Genomic DNA, 27,476 nt, shown 5'->3' with positions numbered 1-27,476 from the left:
ATTGCTGGCCACATTTCTGGGAGGTTTTGCCTTCAAACAACAGAAAAGTTGAGTTAAACAAAATAGTGTTTTTTATAGCGCTGAGTGTCCTGCTGAGGGTCTTGTTTGTAACTCTGCAGGCCTGTCTTCCCTTTAGGAGATTCCTCAGGTAGTGAAATCAACATGGCCTCAAATACTGCTTCTACATCTGACTGAAATAGCTAGCATTCTCCCAAGAGGTTTCTTCTCGGGGTGAAATCAGTTTGAATCCTATTAGCCACATGCTGCCGTTCAGGAGCCTAGGAGTAAGTGTGTGTGTGTGGGGGGGGGGGGGGGAAATCAGCGCAATAAAAACGGCTCTTTTCCTTCTGTTGTTGGAAAGAAGGACATCCCAGGAATCTGGTCCCCACCAGAGCAAAGAGATCTAGATCATTGTTTTGAATATCTATTGGCTGTTAAAAAACATTAGGTTGGGGGAGCTCCTTGTGTGCACATGGGTCTTATTTTAAGCCATCGTTTTCAGCCCCCCCCCCCCCGCAGTGCTTCCAATGGGAAGGGCACAAGGGCAGAGCTGATCCCAGAGGCATCAGAAGGGGATCCTGCAGACGGGTCAGTTGCGACTTCTCACAAATGGGGCAACGTTACCTTCGCTTGTCTGCCTTCTTTCTTGACTAATCTTGGCTGGTGAAAAGTTCTTGGATTTTAAAAGCGTGCAGATTTTATAACACTTCAATAAGCCAAATAAACGTATTGCCTCCACGGAATTTGGGTTTTTATTTCTCATGCCCAATATGACTACTACCTTTTAAAAAGATCATTAAAGCATATTTTATTTTTAAGAATTTTGTCGCTTATGGAAACAGGGAAAAATAGACTTTAAACCGAAGATGCAGAACTGATGCAGGCGATATATTATCCTGCATCCGGCTGAATACCCAGAAGCGGAGAAGGAAGAAGACGGAGAGGGTGATCACATAAGGCGGGACGTTCCCACCACATTCAGTTCGTTATTCTTCCCGAAGGAGCCCCCGGGGGGGGGGAATCAAAGGATTCTCCTGTCCAATTGTGTCCGACTCCAGGGCCCAGTGCTCATCTCCGTTTCTTGGCCGGGGGAGCCTGCGTTATCCAAAGACCATTTCCATGGTCATGTGACCAGCATGGCTCTATGCCAAAGGCACATGGAACACTCTTACCTTCCCAGGGAAGTGGTACCTATTTATCTACTCACCTTTGCATGCTTTCAAATTATCTCCCATTATCTGAGTCGGTGTAGAGCTTAAGGCTAGAAACCAGCAGAGCGGTGGCTCGAGGGAAGAAGCCGCCTCCTCTGTCTTCTTGTCTTAGCATGCAGTGCCCTATAGCGCCATCCCAAGGGGAGGAGATGAAACCGTTTATGACCAGGATGTGAGGAGCCTGCAGATCTCTTCTCGGCCCTCCTTCTGACCTGTGTAATATATAGGTCTTCTATATAGGCATTCCTTTAAATTTCATTTCATTTAAAATTATTAAAAATAATTTTAGTAAATTAGCATATCCTTTGTCAAACCTAGCTAAAAAGCAGTTCAGATAAAGCTATATGATTGCTACTATATATTTGAACCCTTGAAAAAATACCCTCTACCATGTTCCAGTTTTAAATACAATCCCAAATCTGGGAATATCGTCCCCTTTCAAACAATCAAGATTAGGAATAATTTTAGGGCCAGGGTAGTCTTATAACTGAGTTGATACAGATAATTTATAGGAATAAATGAACCTGTTTCAAACCCATTTCAGTTATTTAATAAAAGTCAATGTGTTCTGTTAGCGTCTGTGCTATTCTGCATCTATTCCCATATTCCAGCCAGTTATGTTATCTTTGAGACTTAAGGAAAGCAAAGATGTGTAGTAGAACAAATTAAAGGTGGGAAAACAGAGTAAGGTGAAGATATGATAGAGCCATTGATAAATCCTTATTATAACCTGCAATTATAATTTAATGTTATATTATATATAACATAAGCTAAATTTACACAGCGCATTAATCCAAAATCTGGTTTGCTTGATTGTGATTTATTCTTTAAACCATGGTTAGCCAAGCTCATCATGGTGTGAACTCCATCCTGATGTGAAGTCTCTCTTCTGGAGGGCAGAGCGGTGGGCCGGGTGGGCTGCTGCCCAACATGAGGCTCCCTCTTTATTTGCAGCCTGACCGGGGGGGGGGGACCTCCCGGGAGCCGAGGCTCTGCTGGGCCGGCGGGTGGGAGAAACCAATCCTGGGGCCACAGCTGCCATTTGAGAGAGGAAATCTCTGGTGGGAGGAGAATGCTGACATTTAATAAAGAATATTTCACAGGCAGAAGGATTCATAGGGAAACAAGTTCAGATGCAACAAAGCAGATCTAACTTAATTAGAAAACATAGTTAGGCACATGGAACCAACAATTAAATATGGAATTCCCATCTGTACCTGTTGGGATCACAGGGTCAAACCACGTGCTACATGACCTGCGGGGCAGGCTGCTGACCGAGCCCTCTGGGCACCGCAAAGGAAGCTTCGTCTCTGAGTCCGGAGGCCCTTGACCAAGCCTTAAAGTCCCCTGGGCTCTCTCTCGCTTGCAGCTCAAAGTCTTGCTCCTCCGTCTTCAGGGTGATGGAGGTGAAAAAGTCCCTCTCGTTGGCAACCCCCCCCCCGCCAGCTATTATCCAGCTGCAGGTTGAATATTTAAGTCCTGAGAGCTTCTGACTGAAGGCATTGATTGGATCTAATTCCAGCACCAGCCTGGACTAAGTACAGTCATAATACGACTCAAATACTTTTCTGAATCCTGGACTTACTCATTTATTAATGAGGAGGAGATTTGTCTGAGAGGGGGGGAGGGGGGGAGAGAGAGGGAACTCAGATCAGGAAATCGGAAGGAAGAAATAAATAAATTGGAGTGCATCATTTGCACATGAGAGAAATCAAATCCCTGTGTCTGATCCGGACAAGCCGAGAGGATTGGGATAGCCAAAACCTTGAAGCAGAAGCCTTCCTTCACTGCAATCTCACTTCTTCCAAATTAGCCACCTTTCTTCCTTAGGAAAGCTGAAGGAGATCACAGGACAGACTTATTCCATGCGGTCAGAAGACGGTTGCTGGGGACGGTTCGGTCTGGTTTTAGGCATTTATCACAGGTGCAGCAGAGGTGGGGGTGGATTTCTGCCCCCAAAACACATGAAAACAATTGTTTTTAGCCAGGTCCAACCTGATGACGGTCAGCTGAACCATTGTCCCCCCCCTCCCTTCCCATTTCTGTAATTGTTGCACACCCACAAACATGGAAACATGCAAGCATGGCTTAGCTTAGTCCCAGAGAAGATTTCTTCTTCGGTTAATGTTTGTAGGATCCCACAGAGGAAAGATGGAAAATAAATCACCGCCGGAGATCTTGAAGAATTAGTGTCAATTATAGCAAACAGCCCAAGACTGGGTGGATCAATTCAAAGCAGGAAATTCATTCGGGCAGAGTGAAGATTTTCCAACTCGCCTTCTTAGATTAATAGTTTGTCAGAAACTCAAATAGGCTTTGCATCCATTTGCCCTCCCTATTTCTCCTCCCTTTGAGAAACCTCTCCTCCACAGGGAGGCAGCCGAGATTCTGCACCAGTCCCATCCTTTAGCTGGTTTGGGTCAATGGGGCCTTTAGGATCACATTGGAGCAGCTCTGGAGGACTCTGGCACGCAGCTGTGTCTGTGCACTTACACACACACACACACACACACACACCTGCATTCACCTATACGAAATCAGCCAGGCCAGGGAGAAACGAAAACAGACTTACGAATAATACAGAATTGTCTTTGGAGTCCTTTTTTTTTTTCTTCTGAGTTTACTTTTTTTTATTAAAGCCACAGAAAATCCATCATGCGGAGTATTTCATATTATTATTATTATACAGCGAATCTGCCAGGCAGCTTCTGCAGCTCCTTCCATCAGGCAGACTTTGTGATGGCCTCAGTTTTGCACAGTCACTAGAGTGTCGCACCATGAATTATTAAATCAGTGCTTCGTGGTAATACATAATTTCTTATCAATTATTCATGCTAATGTGTGTGTAGTTTACTTAATTGTGTTATTGACGATCAAAAGTAATTTCCTGAAAATCCTCAAGGACAGAAAATTTAATCAGCATAACTACTTTTCAGATGCAATGCTGTTAAGTGTTCTTAATTTGCTCAACAGTTCACTTATTTATGTACCTTTCTGGTGGAAAAATGAGTTTAATCAAACCATTAGAATGAAGAGTTAGTATACGTAACGGGCAAATTCACCTGAGTGATCGGTAATTATGCTGCAACGGAAGCGAAATTGCTTCTGTTTGGCAAACCGTTCTGGTGGCGGAACTTTTGGAAGGAAAGAGGATGAAAAACCGAGCATCTCGCGGTGGCGATTGGGAGGGTGGCGGAAAGAGGCCGGGTGGGCTCCCTTCCTTTCTGGGCTGTTGGCGCAGCAGCTTCCTTGGCAGGGAGAGCTGCTCTTGTTGCTCTTCAGATGAACGCCCTGTGATGGCCGGAGGGGGAGAGGAGTTGGCTGCAGGCTAATGTGGGGAGGGGAGGGGAGGGGAGGGCAGCTGTGTTTCCTGCCTCTTCTCTTTTGGGAATGCCAGGGAATCAGAGAGATCACCGGGGAGCTCAATCCGGATCAATTGTACAGAGGAGAAATGACCCTTTCGTAATTTGAGGAGGGGGGAGATAGGTGGGATCGCTGGCTTCGCCCCCCTGAAAAAGGCAACACTGCAAGGTTGTTTGTTGTCGTCCTAAAGAAGAGAGTGCAGAATGAGGCTTCTGCCTTCGTGCCAGAGAAATGCTCTAGGCCTGTGTGGTTGGTGCGTATTCGGCACCCTTCGGCTCACCAAGCTATTTAAGGAATATTCAGGTATCCTGTCAGTTGGGAAAACATCTCCCTTGCTTACAGCGCCTCTCTTCATCTCTGGTTTACAGGTCCAGGACTATAATTCTACAGGTTAAAGGTTCCCCCAATAAGACACACTTCCGCTTCCCTTACTCTAAACTGCCATAGGAATCAGAAGGGCGCTGACTCTATTTGTGATGGGTAGCTAAGGTGCGAAGCCTCCGTAAGTGAACCCACGGGCTCCCGAGCGACTCCTCCGGACACCAAGGGATCTTTGCCAGGGCAGAAGAGGAGCACGTCTTCGCATTAATGGGCGACTCCTAAAAAAACGGTGTGTGTGTGTGTGTGTGTGTTTAAGCACAACTGGTTTCAGAAGACACCCAGAGAGGAATTAGGACAAGGCAGGAATTGGATCTGGAAAATCTGCAGCACCACAACTTCTAATTAATTACAATCGTGAATCAAACTTTGGTTGAAAGTGATTGTTCCGGTGGCCGTTCTTCCTCCTGCTCTGCAGACGAGAAGGAAGGAAGGGAGGATGTTTGCCTTAAACCTCTCAGGGGGATCTGGAGGCAGAACTAGAGGTGTTCATTTGTGTGAAATTTACAGTTTGCCGCAGCAAGAATCAGATTCAAATTGAAAAAGGATTCTTGGTATGGGGAGAGAACAGAGCAATCCCTCTCCATCAAAGAGGGGATCTGAGAATGGATTCATTTGCAAAACTCCTTTTGTTATAATCCTTCAGACATTTACCTAGAAGGAAACTCCACCGGATTCAGGGAAACTTATTTCTGGAAATACATCTACGGAATTGTACTGCCAATGTCCCAAAATCAGATATCATTTACTGTCTGGCCTAAGGTGTTTGTTTTTCCAATGTTGCAAGCTTAAAAAAAAGTGTCCCTTGACCCATAAAACCTTTCAAACAGATTGCACTATAAATGGAAGGGCTGGGTCATCACCCAAATCACCGGGCTGGACAACCCCTAGATGCCACCGCTGATGCCCTTGTGGACCTTCTAAAGGAAGGTAGATGATTTCATGAAACTATTTCTGATTCCTATAATGCAGGCTCAGTAGGCCCCCCTGCTCTCCTGACATGGGCAGAAATTCAGTATCATCAGTACAATGAGGCTACGCCTATTAGCAGGTAAGTAATTTTGGCTTCCCTTTCTGCACATTACGGATCATTGCCGAAGTGGCGGGGTCAGTCGGCACAGTCCAGCCTCCTGAACCATGCTCATCATGTTCTCATCATCTCAGGTTCTGCCCTCTGAGATGCGGCTTTTCTTAAGGAAGAGGCTCACAGGTGCTACGGGTCCAGGAGGCCTTGGGAGACATCCTTCCATCTTCCGTCACAGGGGAGATTCCCTGATCTAAATCTCCTTTCAACTGAGCTAATGGCAGGAGGCGCCGACAGATTTAGTGAGAGCGATAAGGAACCTGAGGGAAGGGGAGCTACCAGTCAGAGATGGCCAAAAGAAGTGAGCGCCTGCGTCTTGCTAATTTGCAGCAACCGAGTCTTCTCCCAGTCGCAGAACAACCCGAGGAGTTGGACTTCATTTTGGTTTTGGAGGATGTGAGGGGTCCCCGTGGGTGGGAGGTGGGCTCTCAGACGCTCTTCTCGCTCTCCTTCTGCTCCAGGCTCAAGGGGGGCTTGTTGTCCAAAGCATTCTCGGAGGTCGGCTTCGGCCCGGAGGCCGGGCTGGGGCTGGGGCTGCCGGAGGCCAGGAGGTTGGCTGACTGCAGGACGGCTTCCGAGTGCTCCCGTGCCTTCATGCGCAGGGCGGCCACGCTAGCCGTGCGGTTGCTCTGACAGCCGTACGTGGGGAGGAAGGAGAGGCCCATGTGGTCAGGGACACAGCAGGAGCACAGAGGGCTACCTGAGGGAGAGAAAAGGGTGAACAGACAAAACCGCCAGGAGGCTGCCCGAAGGACCACCAGCGAGAGAGCAGAGACCGTCTCTGGACACCAGCCAGAAGAAGCAGCAGAACCTGCTGGTCCAGTTCAGAGGCCACTTTAAACAGGGACGCGCAGAGGGCGGATCCCAGTCTGGCAGAGATCGTAGCTCCAATGGGGTGGGGAATAGTTGCAAAGCAGGGGCGGAATCCAGGGCTACCAAGGACATTTTGGACTATTTCCCTCAGACCATGGAGCCATTGCAGCTGCCCTTTGAAGGCTCAGAGCTGGGGGCTTCCTCCTTTGTCTCCATGCCCTACGGACCATCAACAGGCAACACCAGGCAGTGGGACATTCCTTCCCTCCAAAAACCTTTGCCTAAAACAAGGAAGACCTCACTGGCAGCGCAACCTGGCTCAGTCCTGGACTTATTTCCTTCGCCCTCGATGCCAGGACCTGAAAGCCCCTCTGCTCCTTGGCTACAGATTAAGACCAGGGAAGCACGGGGATAACGTGTGCAGAAACAGCTAGGAAATGTTAAAATGGGAGAAACGTTAGTTTAAAATCAATGACAAGTGTTCATAATAAACCACAGTATGCCTTCAGTTCCTGAGTCCAAGATCTCTCCTCTGAATTTTATTAGGACAAAAGTAAATAGTAAGAAGTACGTAACTTAATTTCTCACCATAAGGAGAAATTTCCGAATCGTGAGAGCCATCAAGCAGTGGAACAGCTGGCCTCCAGAGGTTAATGGGGGCGCCACTCCACAGAGTCTGGAAAAGGGCTGAAATGGCCGAGGGTCTCCTGCTCAACAGGGGGTTGGACTAGAAGGCCTGCAAGTTGTTCTATGCTCTGAGTCGTTGCTTCAGCTCCCCAACTATCCAGCTTCCACAGGAGTAGCAAAAGGGGAGTGACTGGCACGAGATCCCCCCAGTTCAGAAGGGCACAGGGGGAGGAGAGGAACATACCACACCTAACTCCCAGCCCTCTTTTGGAAGCGCTTGGAGACGCCAGAGATTCCTCTGCTGGAATCTGGTTTCAGACCCATCAATAATGGCAGCACAAATGTTCCTTGGACGTTTCTTTCTCTTGCGGAAGAGGGAAACAGGCGAATGGTCCCTCTGACAGGCCGAATGCAGGTATTTTACTTCAAAACCGATAACTACATAAATAAACAATTGGAAAAGGGAGGGCTGGCGTCTCTATCCCCCGAGGAAGCATTACCACCAGGCACCAACCGCACTAAGATGGCGAATGAATATATAGAGACATATAGGGTGCCTATAAAAGCCACTGTCCCCTGACATAACCGGGGCTGTTCATGGTAGAAGCAGCACGTGGCGGGCCGCAGCCTCTTCCAGCAAGAACTTTTCCATTTTTATGTAGACCTACATGCTGACGACCCCTTAACAGACACCTGTCCCCATCACGGTGGAACTCATAGATCTCGCTTGGTGGATTGAAACCCCTTTTGTGGACTGAGGAGGGCGACGCGAGTTTCAAGGAGGCCGCATAGAAACCTTTCCAGGGAGAATCCCCAAGACAAGGTGTCTGCGCTGGGTGGAGCCTCCCCTGGAACGGACTGAATTGCAGAAAAGCTTTCGGTCTCCGGAGAAGAAGAGCAGCTCAGGCTCCCCTCCGAGTGCAGCTCCACAAAGAGGAGGCCAAGGTGCCCACGGGCCCCTTTCCCTTCGCTCCTGATCTTCCTTTCAGCACTGACCCAGTTGGCTAACAGAGTCAACCTCCAACCCTGGGAAAGGGATCTCAAGCAAATGACTTGGCCCTGGTCCCTCACTAGGATTACTCCCGGGGTGAGATGAAGTAAGTCACACAAAACGTGTAGCCTTCGGTTTACATAGGGTGGATCGAAAGACCTCTCCTACCAATAAATCCCCTTGTACAACTTCCAGCCTTGGAAGTGCTAATACTGGAGTCTTCCAACTTCTCCTGTTCCCCAGATGCCCCTTCAGTCTCTAGCAGCCAACTATTATCTGCTAAGCCATTTGCATGGGAGCTCACGAGGCTGACCACGAAAGCTAGCGGGGGAACTCCACTGCCTTCTCTCCCTCCCTCCCTCTCTCTGCTGAGATGTTTTAGGAACCGTTCAGCCTTGGCATTCCTGCTGGTGATGAGGGGGAGTGAATGTCCAGTTTTCTGGCTACAGCATCAAGGAATGTGCCTGGAGGGGGGGGCATAGCTGCCCTCCACCTTGCTTGGAAGGAAAGCTGCCTTTGGCACAGCCCCGTGATGTCCAGGGCACAACTGTGCAACGGAAGCACCTGCTTCTGGTCATGGCAGGTGTAAAGGAGCGAGGCTTCACCACCTGGTTGTGGCTGCCATCTTGACCCAAAGCGGCTTTTTCCGAAAGGACCTCCGTGGGGTCTTTCCCCCTTTGGAAACTTATCCAAGAAGCAACAGACTTCCGGGATTCTGCTAGTAGCTACAAATCCCCAAATTTGAAATGTAAAAGATGCGCAGAGGCCCCCGTGGCACCCGAGCAAGGGTAGGAAGCAAAAGGCCGAAAGGCCGTCCTGGAGGACAACAGGCGCTGGAGCTGCGTTTGGGACTCGGCCTTAATGGTTCTCTGGTTCATAATAGCCATAGTTCTTGAGCTGCCCTTCAAGCCCAATCCTGGCCGTCTTGTGCTGAGCCAGAGCAACCCTGGGGGAGCCTGTTAGCCCCTCTTTAGAGCCCCCCCCCAACTGAGCCTTCCTGCGTGCAAAGCAGAAAGTCTCTTCCTCCATCTTCAAAGCAACAGGGAAGGCCCCGGTGGGCTCAGCGGTGGGTCTGTCTGGGGCTCCATCCTTTGCCTCCTGCCCAAACAGAACGGCTTCTACTAGGCAGGGAATTGGCCATTATTTTAATTTCCCATGGTTTATCAGCTACGTCTTTTCTACGAGCTAGCCCAGCAAACTTTTGTATTAATGCCCAAGCACTCTTGGGACTAAATGCCCTTGTAGTGGCAGATTTTGTGTCTGGTTGCACATTTAATTAAAAATGACCTGCTAATATCATCACAGAAAGAGGCTTCTGGAGATTCTGCTGCCTGAGCAGCACAAACCAGATCTGCCCAGACAGACGGACTGGATCTTCAGCCATCAGAGTATTTAGGGCATGTTGTCTGAATCTTGACTTAAATAACAAATTGGATGGATGAAAAGAAACAGAGGCTTCATCTTGGTCAGCCCAAAGGAGACTAAGGAAGAAGACCAGGACGATTGCTGAGGCCTAGATGTTCTCCGGTTGTCCTCGGAGAGCATCCTCCGGGCACTGAGGCCAAGGGCTGGGTCTTCTCGGGGAGTCTGCCTTCCTCACCTGGCATCCTAAGATCCTGCTCCCTCCCTCCATAGTGGGCTGCTTCCTGATACCTCTAACCGCACCTTTGCTTGGCTCCACTTCCACCAGAGGTCGGTTTGCTAAGGTGGACCTTCTCTTCTCTTCTCATCAATGCATTTTCATTCTTTAACTGGTTTGTTTAATTCTTTTCCTCCCCCATTTTTACTCTTGCTGGTTCCCATGAGCCTCTGAATACCCCCAATACATTCTTTCCATGGCTTTGGTAGCCCTCAGCCCTGCCCTGTAGGATTAGTACCAAGGGCTCAGCGTCCTCACAATGCCCTGTTTTAACTTCCATGGTACATCAGGGAACCCTAAGAAACAGGGAGGGGACCCTTTCAGCGCAGGAGGACAGGAGAGCGAGATAAATAGCGACATAAGAACACCAGTCATTTTTCCAGTCTTTAAAATCTTCTGTTACTGCAACCATCAATTTGAGCTGCTACATTTTCCTCCCCCCAAATCCAACCCATCTGGGCTACAGCAGCCCCGTGTCGCCTCCCCTCCCCTCCCCTGGGCACAATAACGCCGGGTGCCTCTCTGGTTGGCCTGACGGGTAATATTTCAGCTGCTTTCCAGGCGCTGCTTTGGGCCCCGTGTCGAGGAGGCCTTTTATTTACATGCACTTGATACTCTCGAGAGTTGATTTCTGATTAGAAAGCATGTTAATTGATCTGTTGCATCGCTTCAGAAAATTGTTAACATGGGACAAAAAAAAAATAAGGAAAGCATTAAGAAAATCAAATCCTACCACATGTCAGGCAAAGCCTAAGCAATATTTGTATTTCATTTTTAAGTCCAGTGGGATGCTAAGGTAAGGCAATAAGTTCAGCTCAACTGTGCTGGTCAGGTGCCGCCACCACTTCAAGTAAACACACCTGAAGGGACCCACACACAAAATACCCACTTTAGTGAGACTAACAGCCTAACTTCGTTTTGTTACTTTTGCCTTATAACCGACGGACTGACGACTATGGCCCCACTACGGCCTTGGTCAGCTGAGACTCTCACATCACCTTTCTTTTACTCAACAGAGAGAAGATTAGTGCACCGGCTCCAGTCAGGCCCTTGTCAAGGCCGCATTCCTTGCTACGCATAAGGCAACGAAGCCCTCCGTGTGGTCCTTCTGGCCAGGGTGCCACAGACACAACCAGCATCCTCTTTTATCCCAACTATCCCCCCACCATCCATCAAGTAGAGCGCCAAGAGCGCCTCTAATCTAGAGATGACTTTGCCGTTCCCCTCCTCCCTCCTCCCCAACTGAGAGATGCCCCTGATAAGCAGGTGGATCTTCTACCAAACTTCTCAACACACCCAGGAACGCTTGGAACAAAACGTATTTGGAGGCCCGGTCTCTTAACTGGGCCTTTGCTCCTCCATTCCAAGAATCTGCCATCTCCTATATTCTAAATTACAAATACACAATTAGTTTTCCATTAGGTTAGAGCAAATTCTGCAGAATTGATCTGGAGCACCTACTGTTGCTATATTACATCATGCTTGAAAGGCAGAGCTCGGACATAAATACTTAATGTAATAAATACAGTCTGAAACATTTGATCCACTTGACAGTTTAATTGATCTGCGACAGACAGACTGACAGGAAAAATTAAATTAGTCCTGCCTCATTTCTGCCAAAAGCACATTTTGAATCGAGGTACTTGGGTTATAGTTTGGTTCACAAAAGATCCCATTTATACAGTTACCACTCAAGGAGGACGGGAGCCGTTCAGGCAGGTGAGCTCTGGATTTCAAGAGGCCTCAGTTCTCCTTTTGGAGAGTTTGGGGCCGGGAGGACAAGAGAAGCCCTTTCTGGCTCTCAAAAAGGGGGGGGAAGGCTCAGAGGGAGGGGGGCTTCAGGCGGCAAGAGGGGCGCTACAGGCCTTAGAAGGGTGAGTTTTTAAAGGGGGTCTGTGCAGCGATGAGTTTGGGAGCCCAGCCCCCAGGTGGTTCAAGAGCCAGTGGGATTTCTGCGTCTCTGACTTAAAGCCACTTGGGATAAGGAGAGCTTTGAGTGGCAAAAGTCCTCCTGGGGTTACAATCTCCACCCAAGGCCCAAAGAGGCAGGGAGCAAACTGGTCCCCAAACTGGTATTTCATGGGGATGGCTGGTTAGCCAAGCGCTGCCCTCTTCCCTCAGAGTGAACCGAGCTGCTTCCGATCAGCCTCTCTCATCCTCAGGAGATGAAACCGGATTTCTTTGGAGGGAAGCTGGAGGGGCTGGAGGGTCACTCAGCCCACAACTCTGGCAAAAGGCAGGCAAGGAGGACATCGGCAAAAGGCAGCCTCCACCTCAGGCCCTAGTGGATCAGAGCCCCCCCCCCCCCTGCCGTCATGCTTGGGGAATGTGAAGTTGAATACTTGGCCCCCCCAAAGGCACCAGTGATGGGATCCTATGCCCAAACAACGACAGCCACGTCATATAAAGGAGATCCGGGTCCTTCCTGCCACATACCACAGGGTGTCTCTACTAGGCAGTCAAGAAAACCATTCCGTTCCGGTTGCTCCTCCTTGTATTTATCCATCTGGCACAGAAGGGCTGCCCACTCACTTTATCCCAAACAGACGTCCACTGGACGCTTCCTTCCAAAATTACCCTCTGCCTTTTCTGATATTGGCCCAGTTCCATCTCCACCCATTCTACCTGGAGATTTCATCTGCTCTGAAATTTTTCTGTGATGGTTCCTTCTAGTCAAGAGGAAAAACTCAGTTTCCCAAATCTGGCTTCTCACTCAAGATTGCCTCTTATTCCACCCAAGTGGGATATTTTCTGCAATGCTAAATTAGACCCAACTAATTTAAAATTAAATTAAAACTGCAAAACAACAGTATATTCAATTTAAACCCTTCCTGAATTTGCAGTTTGGTCCTGAAGCCTTGGCTACATCCACAGTTCCTAGAATATCATCAATATGGAAAAGTGGTTTAGTTGTGTCCAAATGTTTTATAATATACATTATTATTACAATTGATAGTATTTATCCTTTAAAACTTTGGAATAAGGAGGTAAAATATTCCATACAAGTAAATAAGGGCAATACATTTTTAAAACAGGAAGTATATTATGCTACTAACTCAACTAAAGCTTCCACGTCTACTGAACTTTTCAGAGAATGTCGGAAATGCACCATTTTGTAGAAGGACAATATGGATGAGGCAATACTTAAAACATACGATATCAGTTTGTTCAATTAATATCCCTTTTTGGTTTGACATTCATAAACATGTTTTATGGTATTGCAAAGATGCGAATTACACAGTGAAACTCTGGAATGCATCATTGAATGAAGAATTAATATCAAGCAAGGGGATAACAAAGAAGATAATTAGTCAAAAGTAGAAAGGATATTACAGACCTTCAATCTGGGATTACAGAATGAAGAAGATGCACAGCAGACAACTGGTGAACAGCATTTAGTACGTCAAGATTTGTAACATATTCTTTTCAAAAGTGGCTGAATGTTTTGTGCGTGTGGGTTTTTCTTTCTTTTTATTTTGCAACAAAGGAAGTTACAAGGAAGTTTAAAACAAAACAAAAAGAGGGTAACTGCCAAATATACAAAATTTACCAGGTTAAAGAAATGCAGATCAGTATATAGAACTGGAAATTGTTTTATTAGAAATGTATTCAACTATTTACTTAATTAAACATGTGCATGTAAATAAAGGTATTCAATGTTTCATTACGATTTAATTTTGTATTATTAATTTTATATTATAAATTGTATATATAGCGTGTGTAACTCTGCTGATTTGAATGGAAATGTTCTGCCTGCACTAAGCCAAGAGCTGCACAGCTGTTCAAGCAGCTGGGCTGAAACATGATGTTCAAAACCAAAGCAACCACATGCTGGCTTAGCGTGAAGTAGAAAGCCATCTTGTGGCTTACTATTTTTATAATTTGCTTCCATTTATGGCAGGATTAGATAGCTAAGATAACTGACTTTCTTTCGTAAAACAGAAATATGAGCCATCACACTTCATAAAATACTGTTTTTTTTAAACTGACACAACTTCCCTTTCTACGTCTCTGTCGTTTCAGTGGGACTCCTGAAAACAGACCAAGACTCTGAATCAACGGCTTTTGCAACAGCCCAGCTGGGGGAAATGGATCCATTCAGAAAAGACGTCTCCATAAGGATCAAGAACGTAACCAAGGCCTGAAGATGCTCTGAACCGAGCAGCAAGGAGTGCGAAGGAAAAGCATTCTGGAATGCCTATGAGATCGTGAAACAACTTCCCACCCCAAATATTTTCTTTCTCTGAGGGCATCAATCGGCCTTCAAGGAAGCCTCAGCTGGAAGACCACAAAAACTCTGGCCAGAAAAAAAAATATCCTGCTTGGTTTTGCCCCCCCCAAAATCACCCGGAGGCCCCCAGGACGCCTGCAAAGAGTCGGAGGAGTTGACAAATTCTATTAAGCCGGGGTAATTTACAGCTCAGCCTTTCCTCTTCCTCGGAAGCCCCACAATGGAGCCTCCAGCAGCCCTTTTGCAACCCCAGCAGCAGCTCCCCATCCCTGAATGGCCCTGATCGATCCCCACGGCTGCTTTGATGTATAATGCAAAAGCTACTTTCCCATCAATGGAGGAGGAGGAGGAGGAGGAGGAGGAGGAGGAGGAGGAGGAGGAGGCGGCTCTACCCAGGAAGGAGCAGCCATGCAAAAGAACGGGAGCAGCCGCCATGAGGTGGGGGAGGGGACGGCTGTGGAAGTCCTGCCCTGAGCCAGGAATTCTGCCCTCCGATTCGCTCCAGGTGAGGAGAGGGCCATTCTCCGAGAGCTGGGAAACCAAAGTTTCCTGTTGGCCTCCATTAATCATTTTGCAATTAATGAATTGCCTCTGTCCATTCAGGAAGTGCGCTGGGCAGTAGCTTTTAAGCCTGATCGTTTGTTCTGCCTAGAGCATAAATAAAACAAGGGGCGCGAGACAAAGTTCCTCAGCCTCAGCGACCTGAAGGCGCGTGGGGTTGAAGCCTGCTCGGCCGGGGAACTCTGGGACTCAAAGTCCACCCCACAAAGTCTTCCAGGGGCAGAGAAACATCGGCACAAAGGATTCTCCCTTTGAGGGGCGACAGCCACGCTGCCTGGCAGAGGGGGGACGTGGCTCCGTGGCTTTGGGAGGCTAAGCAAACACTTTGCCCCCACGCACCCACCTGCTCTCCGTGCCAGGCTGTTCCTTTCCAGGGAGAGCGCCAACGTCACACAAGGGATGGCAAAGAAGGTCAACTGCTAAGAGGAGGAGCTGGGTGGTCTCAGATATGAAAAGGGGGCCTTGCTTTGCTTGCTGAGCCCCCCAGGACCCTTCCCTCTGCCTCCCGTGCTTTGGAATCCACGCGGGGCCCTTCCTTCCACCAGGCGCAACACTGGCCCCCTTTCTCAGCCTTCCCCTCCTTCCTTTTGCAATCTGAACCCAATCCAGGCTTTCTATGGGATGGAGCCCCTTCCCACTGGGCCCCCACCTCTGCATTTCACTGGCAGGCCTTCTGAGAAAAAGGAACGCCCACGTGTAACCAAAGGGCGGCCCTTTGCGGAGTCACACTTGCTGTCTTGATTTTGTTGATCGCCCCACCCCCATTCCTCAGATGCCCCCAAAATGTTGGGCCTGGACCGCCGTGGCTGGCCTCAGAAGCTCAGCAGGGCCAGGCCAACCCTGACTTGGAAGAGAAACCTGAACTGGGCGTGGTCACAGAGAGAGGAGGAGGGCACCTGGTCTCCTCAGAGGGGAAACCCCCTTCCAAGAGACATCCTGGGGCTACGTAAGTGAAGGATTGCAGCCTTAGAGCCCATTTATTAAATCCTCTGTTTCCAGTCTACCCAGAGGGAAGTCCCCGGGGGGGCCTCTGCCGAGAGAAGCAGCAGATGGCTGAAGGATTAAGCAGGAGACACCCCCCCACGCCCCCCCCACAGCTGCCCCCCCCCCCCTCCCAGCAGAGCTTTTGAAACCAGACCCAATCCATTCCTGGACAGGTGTGAACCTGGGGCCTAACCCTGGCCAAGGAGCTCTTCCCCTGAAGGCCTCTCCTCCAGAGCCTTCTAGGTTGGCCAATCCCTTGGAAGGACAAGGCCGGAATTAGGGAAACATCAGTCCAGCTCTTGTGAAATTCTGGGGATGCACAAATTAGCTCTTTTCTAACTTGGAAACTCATCTGATTGCAACTTTAGGTTGTGTTTTTAAAAAGGGCTAAGAAATGTGGTTATTTTGGCCCTGCTTGGATCCCTGCAATGGACCATCTATGATAGTCATGGGAATATCCCAGCCTGGCCCTGCTTCCCAGCGTTAATCCGCCTCTAGGCTAAAAAGAAGGAAATTCTTGATGTAAATATTAAAATAAATCTTTGGGAAAATATAACCTTCTCACAAATTACTCCCACCACTTCAAAGTAAGCACCTCTGCCACCATCATCGATATCTGTACCTCCCAGGCCTCTCTGCCTATGAAAGAGACAAGATACCTTCAGTTCTGACTGAGGGATTTTTTGTTGGAAAGGAAGATAAATGGAGGCCAACTCCTGAAGTCCATCAACTTCTAAAACTCTTTCTGAACAGTCGACATTTCAACAAGGCTTCTCGTCTGCCCCATCTCTCCACCCCCACCCCGCATGAGGGTCCAGGGCCCTGAGTGGCCCCTAAAGCCGCCCTGGCTAAAAACACCACTCAGCTGAGTCAGCCTTAATAGCAGCTACATGCAAATGTATCTGCAGCAACATTTTATCTATATTTACATTTTTAAAATACCAGCTTTGTTCAAGATGCACCAGTCTTGGGGAAGTTTGTCTAAAAGTACAGTCTGAATCCCTCTCTCCATTCTTTCTTTATGTCAATGTTGGATAACAACAATCCTACAAAACCAGACTGGCCTGCACACTGCCCGGCATCAAACGCTGCCTCTCCTGCCACGGTCCCCTGTGCCACTGAAAGATGCGACCTCCACGCTGCATCGTAGTATGAATAGAATGCTGGGAGGACTTGCTTGTGTGCATAAAATTACATTTGAAGAAAGTGTGTGCTGTCCTACTTTTATGTACCCAGAAAAGAAGAGAACAGGGGGGGGGGGGGTTGAGCTAGAACCAGCATGAACTCCTAGCACTGCTGGCGTCCATCCTTCAGCCGCTGTCTAAATCCCGGCCTTCTCTCTCCTTGTGGACAGCCATCAACTCTATTGACGGTCAGAGGCAGCCAGCACAGCTAATAGGAGTTAGAGGCTTGGATCCCCAGAGGGCACCGAAGCGAGACTGGAGGCCAGAGAGAGAATTTCCTGGATGAAGTTCTCTACTCGCATCCTTGAAGTCAATTTGAATCACATCCTCTGAATCCGGCTGACTCAGTCCAGATGCACCGAGGCAGCAGGATCAGGCCGACCCCCATCGATCCAGCCGCCTCCAATTTGATCCAGCGCTTTGACTCCCTTTGCCACTTCAATTCAGGTGTTCAAAGTGAAAGCAGATCTCCCAATCAAAACACTGGAGCCCTGTGGCTGCGTTCTCTAAGCACAAGCAACTCCTGTCACGTTGCAAAAAGGGTTCGTAAAAGGGAATCAAATCCACAAGAGACTTTCATGCAAACAACGACCCGCCTGATCGGACTTTAGCAACGCCTTCAATCTAACCTTTAACTGACCCACCGGGGTTTATCAACTGTGGAAAAACTCTGGATCTCCCATGTTGACACAGGAAGCATCCAGACCCAAAGCCAGCTCTTCCCAAGAGCAAAGGCGGCTCTCCTCTATCTCTCACATGCGCAAAGGTTTATAAAGACAAGCAAGGCAAGCCAGGAACTCCGAGCTGTCCACAAGGAATGAGACAAGGAAGTTAAAGGGGCAACCCAACAATGCCGTGCGCATGAAAGAGCCGCCCGGCCATCCTGCCGAGCGGCCTGAAGAGGCCCTGCAAACCTCCGTCCTGACGATGCCAGAGATGCAGCTCGCCTCCCCAGGCACAGAAAGGTGGCCGAGAGGGTTGCATCCTGTGGAGGCAAAATAAGGGAAGGGGCGTCTCCAGGGCAAATCCCAGGGCTGCACCGGCCATGCTGAAAAGGGGAAGCAGCCAGCGGGAGACTCAGGGAGCCGGCTGGAAGGGAGGGGCTTCAACTTTCAGCAGCCCCCCCCCCCACCCGGCAGGACAGGCACTTCCATTAAAGTCCATCAAGAATGCTGCTAAGCTGGCGTCAATAGGGAGGGGGGGAACCCTAAGACTATGGTTTTTGGGTCCTTCACAAAAATTGTTCCTTCTGTTCCTTACGTCACAAGAAGGCCAATTTATTCCATCGACCAAACAAGATGAAAAACTCTCCTGATTCAAACAGGCTGGAAGCTCCCTCCGTCCCCACTTAGGAAGGCAGCTGGGCATTTCCCTGGAGGCTCAGGCCCTCCTCCCTCTGGCCTGTCCTGCGGGGGCCGCAGTCCCTGCTCGACATTGCTGGAGCAGAGAAGCTCTGTCTTTTGCAAGCTGTTCTTCGGCTGCAAAGGACGTTTCCCTTCATTCAACAAACGGACATTTTCTGGAAACCTCCGAATGGGAGGAAACATTTTCCTACTTAAAATCATCATTTTTTTTCTTTCTCTCAGTATATTTTCTTTCACATTCGCTCAATTTTCTTTTCCTTTTCTTACTCTGCTACTTTCCTTTGTGTTTTCCCTCTCCTATTGACAGGGGCAAAACAATGAAAGATTCGGAGTCGGTGGGGCCTTCCCCAACTGCCTGACACCAGCCATAAAAACCACCTGAAGCCACTCAAAAAACATCCAGAGGTTATGGGAGACTGAGGACCTTTGGAGGATCTATTGTACAAGCCTGCTGGGGGGGGAAAGGCCAGGGGTCAGGTGAATTCCTGGATGGAAGCTCCGGGGGAAATTCCCTCAGAGCCCTTGTCAATGATAAGTTGCGGGAACCTCAATTCCCAGAATTCCCCAGCCAGCATGGGCAGCATTCCGGAGGTTGAAGTCCCCACATCTGAAAGTTAGCAGGGTTGAGAAACGCTGCTTAGAGGAATGGTGGGAAAGGTGACTTTTCAAACAGTTTGAAGAGAAGCAGGAAAGAAGCAGGGGAAAGACGTCCACCAGAAACAGGCCACGGAGGGCCACGTTCCTTTGGGGGGGAAATAACGTTTCACTGAATCAAAGAGCCTCTTGAGGCCACGGGTGTGTGTGTGCACGTGTTCTGCGCTTGGCTAGCCCTTTGGCCTTCGTTTCTTCCTTCTGCACGTCCAGCGTTGCCCAAAGAGAGGGCGGCAGGCGGGCAGAGGGAGATGAGCTCGGCCAGAGAACCCTCATCACGGAAATCCATTTTTGATAGAGGGGAACTTTGGACAGGATTTGTCTGGAATGGTATAGAGGGGAAGAGGATAGCCCCCCCCCCGCCCCCAAGGCCCTTCCCAGCTCTGTCATTCTGAGGGGGAGCATGGATTCAGAGAGGCCCCCTCGGCCTTTTCAGTTCAGCACAAAGGATATTGGTCCTTTCTCAGCAAATTTTAAACAGCAGCCTAAAACTTCTAAGCCCGGCGGGGCAGGTGAATTGTCCTCCCAAGGCTTGATAGGATTTCTCCTTTCCAGCCCAGGGTTCAACCGGTTGCATCTCAAACCAGGCCTCCGTTTCCAAGAACCCATTTTCTCTGAAGGCACTTAGCCAAATATAGTAACAGCACGAACGTTGACTCAGAAGGAATAGTTCCATCGATTTTAATTGTATCTCCTCCCAAGTAAGATTGCATCTTAAAAAATTAATAAAATTTAATTTCATTTAGAGTTGGGTCCCAAACATACAATAATAAAATTGAACATTTAACCGTGAAGTCAGAGGCTGATGTTCAGAAACACCGGCTCTGCCAAGAAAGCCCGGCCAGCTCCGTGGCACTCCAGGAGCGAACTCCGGCTCAGCCGAAGGGGCAGACGGTGCCCGGCTGCGCATAGAGCCTCTTACCTTTGAGGGACGCTACTTGGGACAAGGCCTGGGCATAGGTGGCCGTGTTGAGGAGGGTCCCAGGCAGGCAGGAAGGGAAGAAGGATCCAGAAGGACCAACCGCTCTGCTGAGGCTGCAGTGGGGGGAGGGGGGAGGGAAGATGACAAGCAAGCAGTTCAAGGATGGATCGATCCCCTGTCCTCTCAGCATCATCCACCCGCCTTCAGGAACAGCAAGAGCCTGAGAAATGGTGGCCTGTCCCTGGACGGAGGTTGACCACCACGTTCCTTTGAAGACCCAAAGCGGCCACTTGCTAGCGTGGGTTGGAATTTCACTCGAGGTGTTGACCTTTCAACGCTCAGTGGCCCAGAACCAGAGCGCCTCCATTAGGTCTCCCTTGGGGCTTCATGGCCAACCATTAAGTTCTTCTTCTCCAGGTCCCATCACTCCAGACGGCAGGTCCTCCTCCTCTCCAAGAGCTGGACTTTCAAAGCCAAATGGTAACTTACCAATTCCATTAAGCTTTTGGAAGATAACCGGCTAATTCCTCTTCTTTGGGTTGCCTGTTGCTACTAATCTAGTGCTTAATTGTTCGGCCTATTTATATGTTTGCAGGGGGATCTACTAAGAGGCTCCCTTTCTCTCCAGAGTGCGGGATATGGAGTAATGGACTGAATTTACAGGATGGCGGATTCCCGTGCTGGAGTGTCCCCAAGAGCAGTTTCACTGTAGCACGGGGGAGCTAGAGCAGGGCTTTAAAACTTCAGTTCCCAGAATTCCCCAGTCAGAACGGGGGCTTATTTTTTCTGTGCAACTCTGAAAGAGGCCATTGTCCCTTTCATTCCGATCTCCTCTCGGTTATCAGCTGTAAAAACCACCGTTTTCATGTTAGGACAACTACATGAGGCCCTGTGGCATCCATGTACTTTATACGCCTTTGGCATCTCCCCATGGGGCATAAAGTAACCAGCCAATTTGTCCCCATGGCGAACCAGGTAAAAAGCCCGCCAGGTGTTGCAAAAGCACCAAACACTCCAAGACAGACAGAGAGACAGGCACGGGCCCGGTGTAAAAGTTGAGACGGAAGTTGTGAGAAGCACTGATGAGAAGGGGCAGAAGCATCTGACTTAAGAAGGACGGTTCTTAAGGAAAAAGAAGGAAAGTAAGGAGAGAGAAGGCTGTTGTCAGGAGGGGAGCAACAGCAATGACAACAACATGAAGTTCAACTTTAAAAGAAATTCCAGAAGGAGGAGGAGGAGGAGGAGGAGGAGGAGGAGGACTGGTCCTGCCTCCCACTTTCCACCTTTGTAGGAACATGGGAAGGATGAGAAAGTATGTTGAGCCTCATCGATTTCTCCCCTCTGTGCAACCACAAAAGACTCGTGCAACACAATTGCAAGTCGTCTTATAGGGAAGCCAGGAGAGAACCCATCCGTGGTGCTTGGAGAAAGGGCTCAGAAGCCCCCACCCCATTTCTCCTTCCATTTCTGCCTAGATCCCTCTTTGCATGAATGCTGCCCTCCTTTCCTCCCTTGCCCCATAGAAGCACGGGGGCTCAATTTCTTCTATGTTTCCAGGACTAAAAAGCTCAGCAGACAATAGAGGGTTATGTCTTCATTAGTGTTGCCCACTGAGTATAACCTTGTGTTGGAGCCATCTGAACATCTTCTCCTCTGTTATAGGACACCCCTCCTTTTAAATCTACATAACATCAATTCATTCACATTACTTGCCTCCCTTAGATTTAATTTGAGGTTTGGGACCCAGGAAGACTAGAAGGACCTTGGACAGCTCCCCGCCTGTCCTGCTCTGCCTAGGAGCCCTCCGGAAGGGCTGGAAGGGGGAACTGGCAGCAAAGCTTACCTCTGCTGAATCTCCAGGCTCTCCTTCTTATTCCTAGGTTGGTCAACGGGGGAGGGGGAGCTTAAATTTCTTCCAGGGGGTGTCACTTCGGTCACGGCCTCCTTAGAACCTTCTGGATCTGAAGACCCTCTCTCTGTTTTCCTCCACTTAGCTCTCCTGTTCTGGAACCAGACCTGAATCAGGTGGGAGAGAAGCACCGAGGATCCTTGTGTGAACATTAAAAAACAAACCACACTTGTGGATTTGTCTTCTTTTGACAATCTTCTAAGACAAATGAGGTTCTAGGAAAAGGTCGAGTTCATGTGCCCTAGTCATCTCCAAAGAACAGGAGGAAAACAAAGAGCATTTGGGCGTGTATGTGCGTACATGTGTCTATGCAATTGTAAGGCCACCACAACTGCAAAATTATTTAAAATGTCTGCAAAAAGCAGGCTGAAATGTAGTTTGAATCCCTTGCTACTAAAAGAACCGGTCCCGCAAATCAGAGTGTGATTATTTTAAACGGAGAATTTGGCTTAACTCGGTTGTGCATTTTTGCATTTATTAGTGGCAGTGGAGCTTTCTTAGCTACTGGCCAAGGAAAGCCACCATTTAAAAGATGATTACAGTGTGCTGAGTATCATTGTTCTTATTATCACTCCATTTTTATTTAGCCTGCTTTTAATTGCATGTATCAGCAAAGGCTGAATAATGATTTTATCTGCATTCCAAATTTAGGAGTTAAACGCAAAGCCAATTGCAGACACTTCCTTGTGCCTTAATTGAATGAAGGTCACAGCTATAACAACATTTAATTGAGCTATTTTTCATTATCATATTTTAATGACTTTGCAATGACAGTTTGCCGGCTTCTGAAGAAAAGGCCTGATGAAGTCGTTTATTTTCGTATTTAGTTTTTGTTTGACAACATCATCTTCGATTAAGGCAGGGTCTTTCAGCGCATTAATCACATTTGAATGAGCAGAGGGCAGGCGTGTAAACAGAGCTTCCTCTCCGGGTGTCCCGGCATGAAAGCAGACACCCAGCTCCATTGTCTGCTTTCCTAAGACTCGGCAACAAGGCTAAACGCGGTAATTGTCACCGCCCCTATCTCGCCCTTGCACCTTTCAGGGAGAAGTTATGATCTTCCGAATGCTCCGTAATTGTCCCATTTATCTCAATTTGCAGCACAGTCTTTAGGCACCAATTGCTAAAATGGTGGGAGGGAAAACTTCAAACCAACGTAGCTCCTGTGTACTGGCAAAAGGGAGATTTCAATGTCCAAATCATAGTAATAATAATAATAATAATAATAATAATAATAATAATAAGTTTAATTTCCCTGCACATGACCAGTGATTCAGGTTCAGATTTAATAATCATGGTTGCATAATCTGATTATGGAAGAAATAATTTGTTTACAATCCCCAATTTACTGCAGTGAATTCCATTATCTCTCCTCAGCCATTGGGTTTTAAGAGATACTAACATGACCCAGGGGAAGGAGAGGCATGCTATTATATTTCCTACAATTAGATCTTTGCATAATCCTAACCCCAAGCACCTACATAAAAAGAAGACAGAAACAGCAGGCAGGAAAAGCCCCATAAATAACATATGTGGGCATTAAAAAAAACTTGGCTCTTGCTAAATAAGAGGTGTGTGTGTGTGTGTGCGTGTGTGCATTTGTGCATTTGTGCGCACGCGCCTGCAGATGTGGAGCTATTAGGCACCTGGTTCCCTCTTCCGGGGTCTTTGCAAATGGAGATGTCCTCCCCCCTGAGAGCGAAGGCCCAACCAGATGGGTGTCCAGGGGAGGGAGGGGGCACCCTCTTAAGCAAGGCTCTACCTCTTCAGCTCCAGGGTTAGAAAGGAGAAGGCTACGTGGCACCTTTTGGCCTCCAGAAAAGGCAGAAAGAAACACGGGCTCTCCTGGGGAAAGCCTTCCCTGGTATCCAGGCTCCTTGGTGCCTTGATCTCAGAGGTGGGGGAGTTAAAGGGAAGGCTACCCAAACTCTGGAATTTTGCACTAAGAAAACGGGGGGGGGGGGGTTTCCTGCCATGTTCTTGCTGCAATTCCATCCCTGGTTTCCCTGAAGGGAAAAAACGACATTAGGCCCCCAGAGGCAATGGGGCCCCTGTGGCTCCGTCCCTAGGAAGACTCTGCCCCACCCGCTGGAATGAATGAAACCGTTCTCCCCGCCCCCGCAACCCCCCCCCCCTCGTACCTTGGAAAGACCCCGGGCCCTTCTGTCCGCCCAGGTTTTCTGAGAGCGGGACAGCCGGAAACCAAGGGACCCATTTCCGCACAGGCCTTAAAGGGAAGCCTGCACACACCCTCGGTCTCTGCGTGTCGCCCAGGACGCGGCCACCTTTTCCCCGCAAGCGAAGACCCGAAGCGCTCCTGAAGAGCGGGCGTCTCTGCGGCGGGAGGCTCCCGAGAAGGGATCCGTACGAGTCATGCAGAGAAAAGGCTTCTTCCCGCATCCAGGAGAGAAAGCGGCAAGTCCGCCGCAGCCAAAGCCCAATCCAACGAAAAAAACACGCGCAATTCCGCTAGTCGACCAGCTGCTGCCGGAGACCTTTGGCTAAACGGGGCTCTATTTCAACGCACCTCGTTCCTTCTGACACCCAGAAAGGAGGGAAAGCCAGGAAACTTCCGCAGAATTGATAGGGAAACAGCCTCTCTCTGGGTGTCTCTTCTGGGTGTGGAAAAAAATATTCGCCCCTTCCCCCCAAAAGGATGGAGGGGAGCGGAGGAGCCCAGAGGCGCAGGAAACGGACCGGACCGAGCGAAGCCCGAAAGCCTCGCTGGGCGGGAAACGGACCCGGGGCGGCTCCGGAGGGCCTTCTCGGTGCCCCCTTCGTCCAGATGAAGGCCAGGGGCTTTTGCCACGCGGTCCCCTCCCCGGATAGCAGCTCCGCCGGAGCCCCCAGAGCCTCTGCCCCCTCCCCCCGTTCCCCGGGGCCGCCCCTCCCCTCCCCCTCCCCGGCAGGGAAATGGGGGGGGGGGGCGCTGATGTAATTTAGTGCCTGAGAGACACGGACAAATTAGTGTAGAACATTATCCCTGCTTAATTATGAATGACCGATTAATCAACCTAATCTAATATTCCACATTATGTTGATGTTATTAAAGTGCATCGTGAAAATGACAGATCGGCTTCATTTCTTTCCTTGGGCCAAATGGGCCGAGGGGGCCCCTGGCGGGCGGAGGCGGCGGGGAAAGGGGGGAAAGGCCGGGGCGCCTCTACCTGCACGCGGGCCTCGGTCAGGTTGATCTTCATGGCCAGCTCTTCCCGGGTGAAGACGTCCGGGTAGTGAGTCTGGGCGAAGACCGCCTCCAGCGCCTCCAGCTGTGGGGGGGAGACAAGCAGTGCGTCGGGCGGGGCTCCCGGGCGGCCCCCGACCCACCTCGGCCCACGGCGGCCCCCGCGGAAGGGCGGAGCGGGCCGGTACCTGCTGGAGCGTGAAGGTGGTCCGGTTCCGACGCTGCTTCCGACGGAGGAAGCCGTCCTCGAAGTCCGCCGTGGAGGGCCCGCCGAAGGCCGTGGCACCTGCGCCAGGAGAAAGGGCCGCTCAGAGGGAGGCTCCCGGGCGCGCAACGGAGCGCTTCGCCCCAGGGAAGCGAGCAGGGAAGCCCGGCCTTTCGCGGTCGAGGTCCCGGCAAAGGAGCCGCACCCAGAAAGAGGCGGCGGGGCCGGCCTCTCCGCTGGGCGCCTTTGGGAAGGACCGACAGGGCTGAAATCGCCCGGGAAGGAAGCCGGAGCTCCGCGATTCTTTCCCGGGAGGAATGGTCAAACGGGCTGCGCTCCGGCCCAGGGCGGGTGGCCGATCCTCGGGCCAGGGGAGCCAGGGAAGGGCCAGGGGGAAGGGCCGCGGGGGGAGGGCCGAGCTTCCACGCTGGGCGCCCTGGGGCGATGGCCGAAGCCCCACCAGCAGAGCCGCGGCGCTGGGGGCGGTCGGAGGGAAGCCCCGGGACCCCGTCCAGGCCAGCACCGCTCCTTCCTGTCCTCCGTGCGGGAGAAAGTCCCCGCGGCCCTCCGACGAGCGATCCCACAGGCCGAGGGGAGCTTCCCGCAGGGGGCCTGGCTCTTGCCCGGGTTCCGAGGAAAGGCCCCGGTTAGCCTGGAGATGCCCTGCAAGCCCATCGGAGTCGCCCTTCGGCCTCTTTCCGACTTCCCTCGGGGTTTTTCTCCCGCCTCCTCTGGGCTCTTACAAACCGCGGAGGAGCCACATTTCTTTCGCCTCTTCCAGGGGAGCCCAAGGTCTGCCCGCCCCCCCAGGCGCCACTGCAGCGGCCGCAGATGCGGAAGGGTCCTCGGGGCGGCCTCCGGCCTCCTTTGCGGACGCTCCAGCGGGGCCTACGAAGGAGGCCCGGCCCAAAGGGGTCGCGCGGGGAGGAGGGGACGCCGAGCGCCCGCTTAGAAGGCCGGGCCCAGCGCTGGTCCGGGGAGCCCTTGAGCTCCCCACGCTCACATCTGTCCAGCCGCCAAGTCTAAGCGGACGGAGCGGCTAGGCTGGGCTTGACCCCGGCGTCCCCTTCTCTCCGCGCGGCTCGCCTACCCGGGCAACAGAAGTGCCGTTTGCCCCTCCCAGGAGAAGCCTCCCCACTCCGGCCGACGCCTCTCGGGAGACGAGGCACTTAGAGCCCCAGGCTCCTTCCCGGAGACCCCCGCCAGCCTTTCCCACCGGCCATGATTTTCGGGATGGCTGGAAGCCAGCGGCCCCGCCTGCCCATTCCTTCCTTCCTTCCTTCCTTCCTCCCTCCCTCCCTCCCTCCCTCCCTCCCTCCCTCCTTCCTTCCTTCCTTCCTTCCTGCCTGCGCCCGCCAGGCTTCAGAGCCTGCAAGTTTTCCCCTCGGACTCTTCCCCGTCCCTCTGCCGCCAAGAGAGAGCCGGAGGGCTCGCCTTCCTCCCGCGGGAAGCCTCCCTCCCCTCTCCGGCTCCTTCCCAGCCGGCCCCAGAAGGGCAGATTTATGTCGCCCCCGGGACAGCCGCCCCAACCCCGCCGCCTCCCGATGACAGGCGAAGCGGGAGCATCTGGGCGGCAGGAGGCGGCCGGAGCCTCCGGGCTTGGCCTCTCGGTGCCCGCGCGCCGCTCTCCGGCTGCAGCGGAAGCAGGTGGGCCGCTGGCCGCCAGACACGTGCGAGGCCGGGCCGGAGCGGCAGGCGAGCCCCGTTCGGTCGAGCTTCCCCAACGGCCTCGGGCCCAGCGGCCCAGCTCGCTTCTCTTGAGGCCGGGAGCCTGAGCGCAGCCCCGGCCTGCTCGCCTCCTGGGCTCGGCCGAGGGAGCCCAGCTGCTGCCCAGCAGCGCTTCGCCCACCCGAGAAAGTTGCGCGCCTACTTACGGTTGGGATCGCACGCGAACACTCACCCTCCAGCGGCGGCGGACAATGGAAGTAGAACATGCCGAGCGGGTCTGGGAGCTGCAGGCGGCGGCGGCGGCGGCCGAAGTGGCTGGAACTGCGGAAGAAACGAGGGAGGTTGGCCCGACGGGACGGCGCCGCTCCTTGCGGGCCGGGCTCGCTCGGCAAGGCGACCCTGCCGGCAGCAGAGGGCTAGCCGTTCCCCGCAGCTCCTCGGCCCTCGCGCCCGCTCCCCTCCGCCTCGCCTCCGCCGGGCCCTCGCTCCAGAAACCGTGGCCCGAGA

General features: G+C 51.1%; 1 protein-coding gene across 1 annotated transcript; it reads right to left on the bottom strand.

Moving 5' to 3' along the window:
* Positions 1-6,464: 6,464 nt before the first annotated feature.
* On the bottom strand, positions 6,465-27,235 carry DRGX (dorsal root ganglia homeobox). Its single transcript, XM_032226093.1, has 6 exons — positions 27,202-27,235; positions 25,285-25,382; positions 25,080-25,181; positions 21,847-22,019; positions 20,004-20,116; positions 6,465-6,736 (listed from the first exon to the last, which is right to left on the bottom strand). The coding sequence occupies exons 1-6, from the start codon at positions 27,233-27,235 to the stop codon at positions 6,465-6,467; spliced, it is 792 nt and encodes a 263-aa protein (XP_032081984.1).
* Positions 27,236-27,476: the final 241 nt, after the last annotated feature.

The sequence above is a fragment of the Thamnophis elegans genome, chromosome 11, assembly GCF_009769535.1.
Source record: "Thamnophis elegans isolate rThaEle1 chromosome 11, rThaEle1.pri, whole genome shotgun sequence".
NCBI lineage: Eukaryota > Metazoa > Chordata > Lepidosauria > Squamata > Colubridae > Thamnophis > Thamnophis elegans.
Note: the sequence above shows the minus strand (reverse complement) of the source record. Positions and strands in the feature narration are given on the sequence as shown.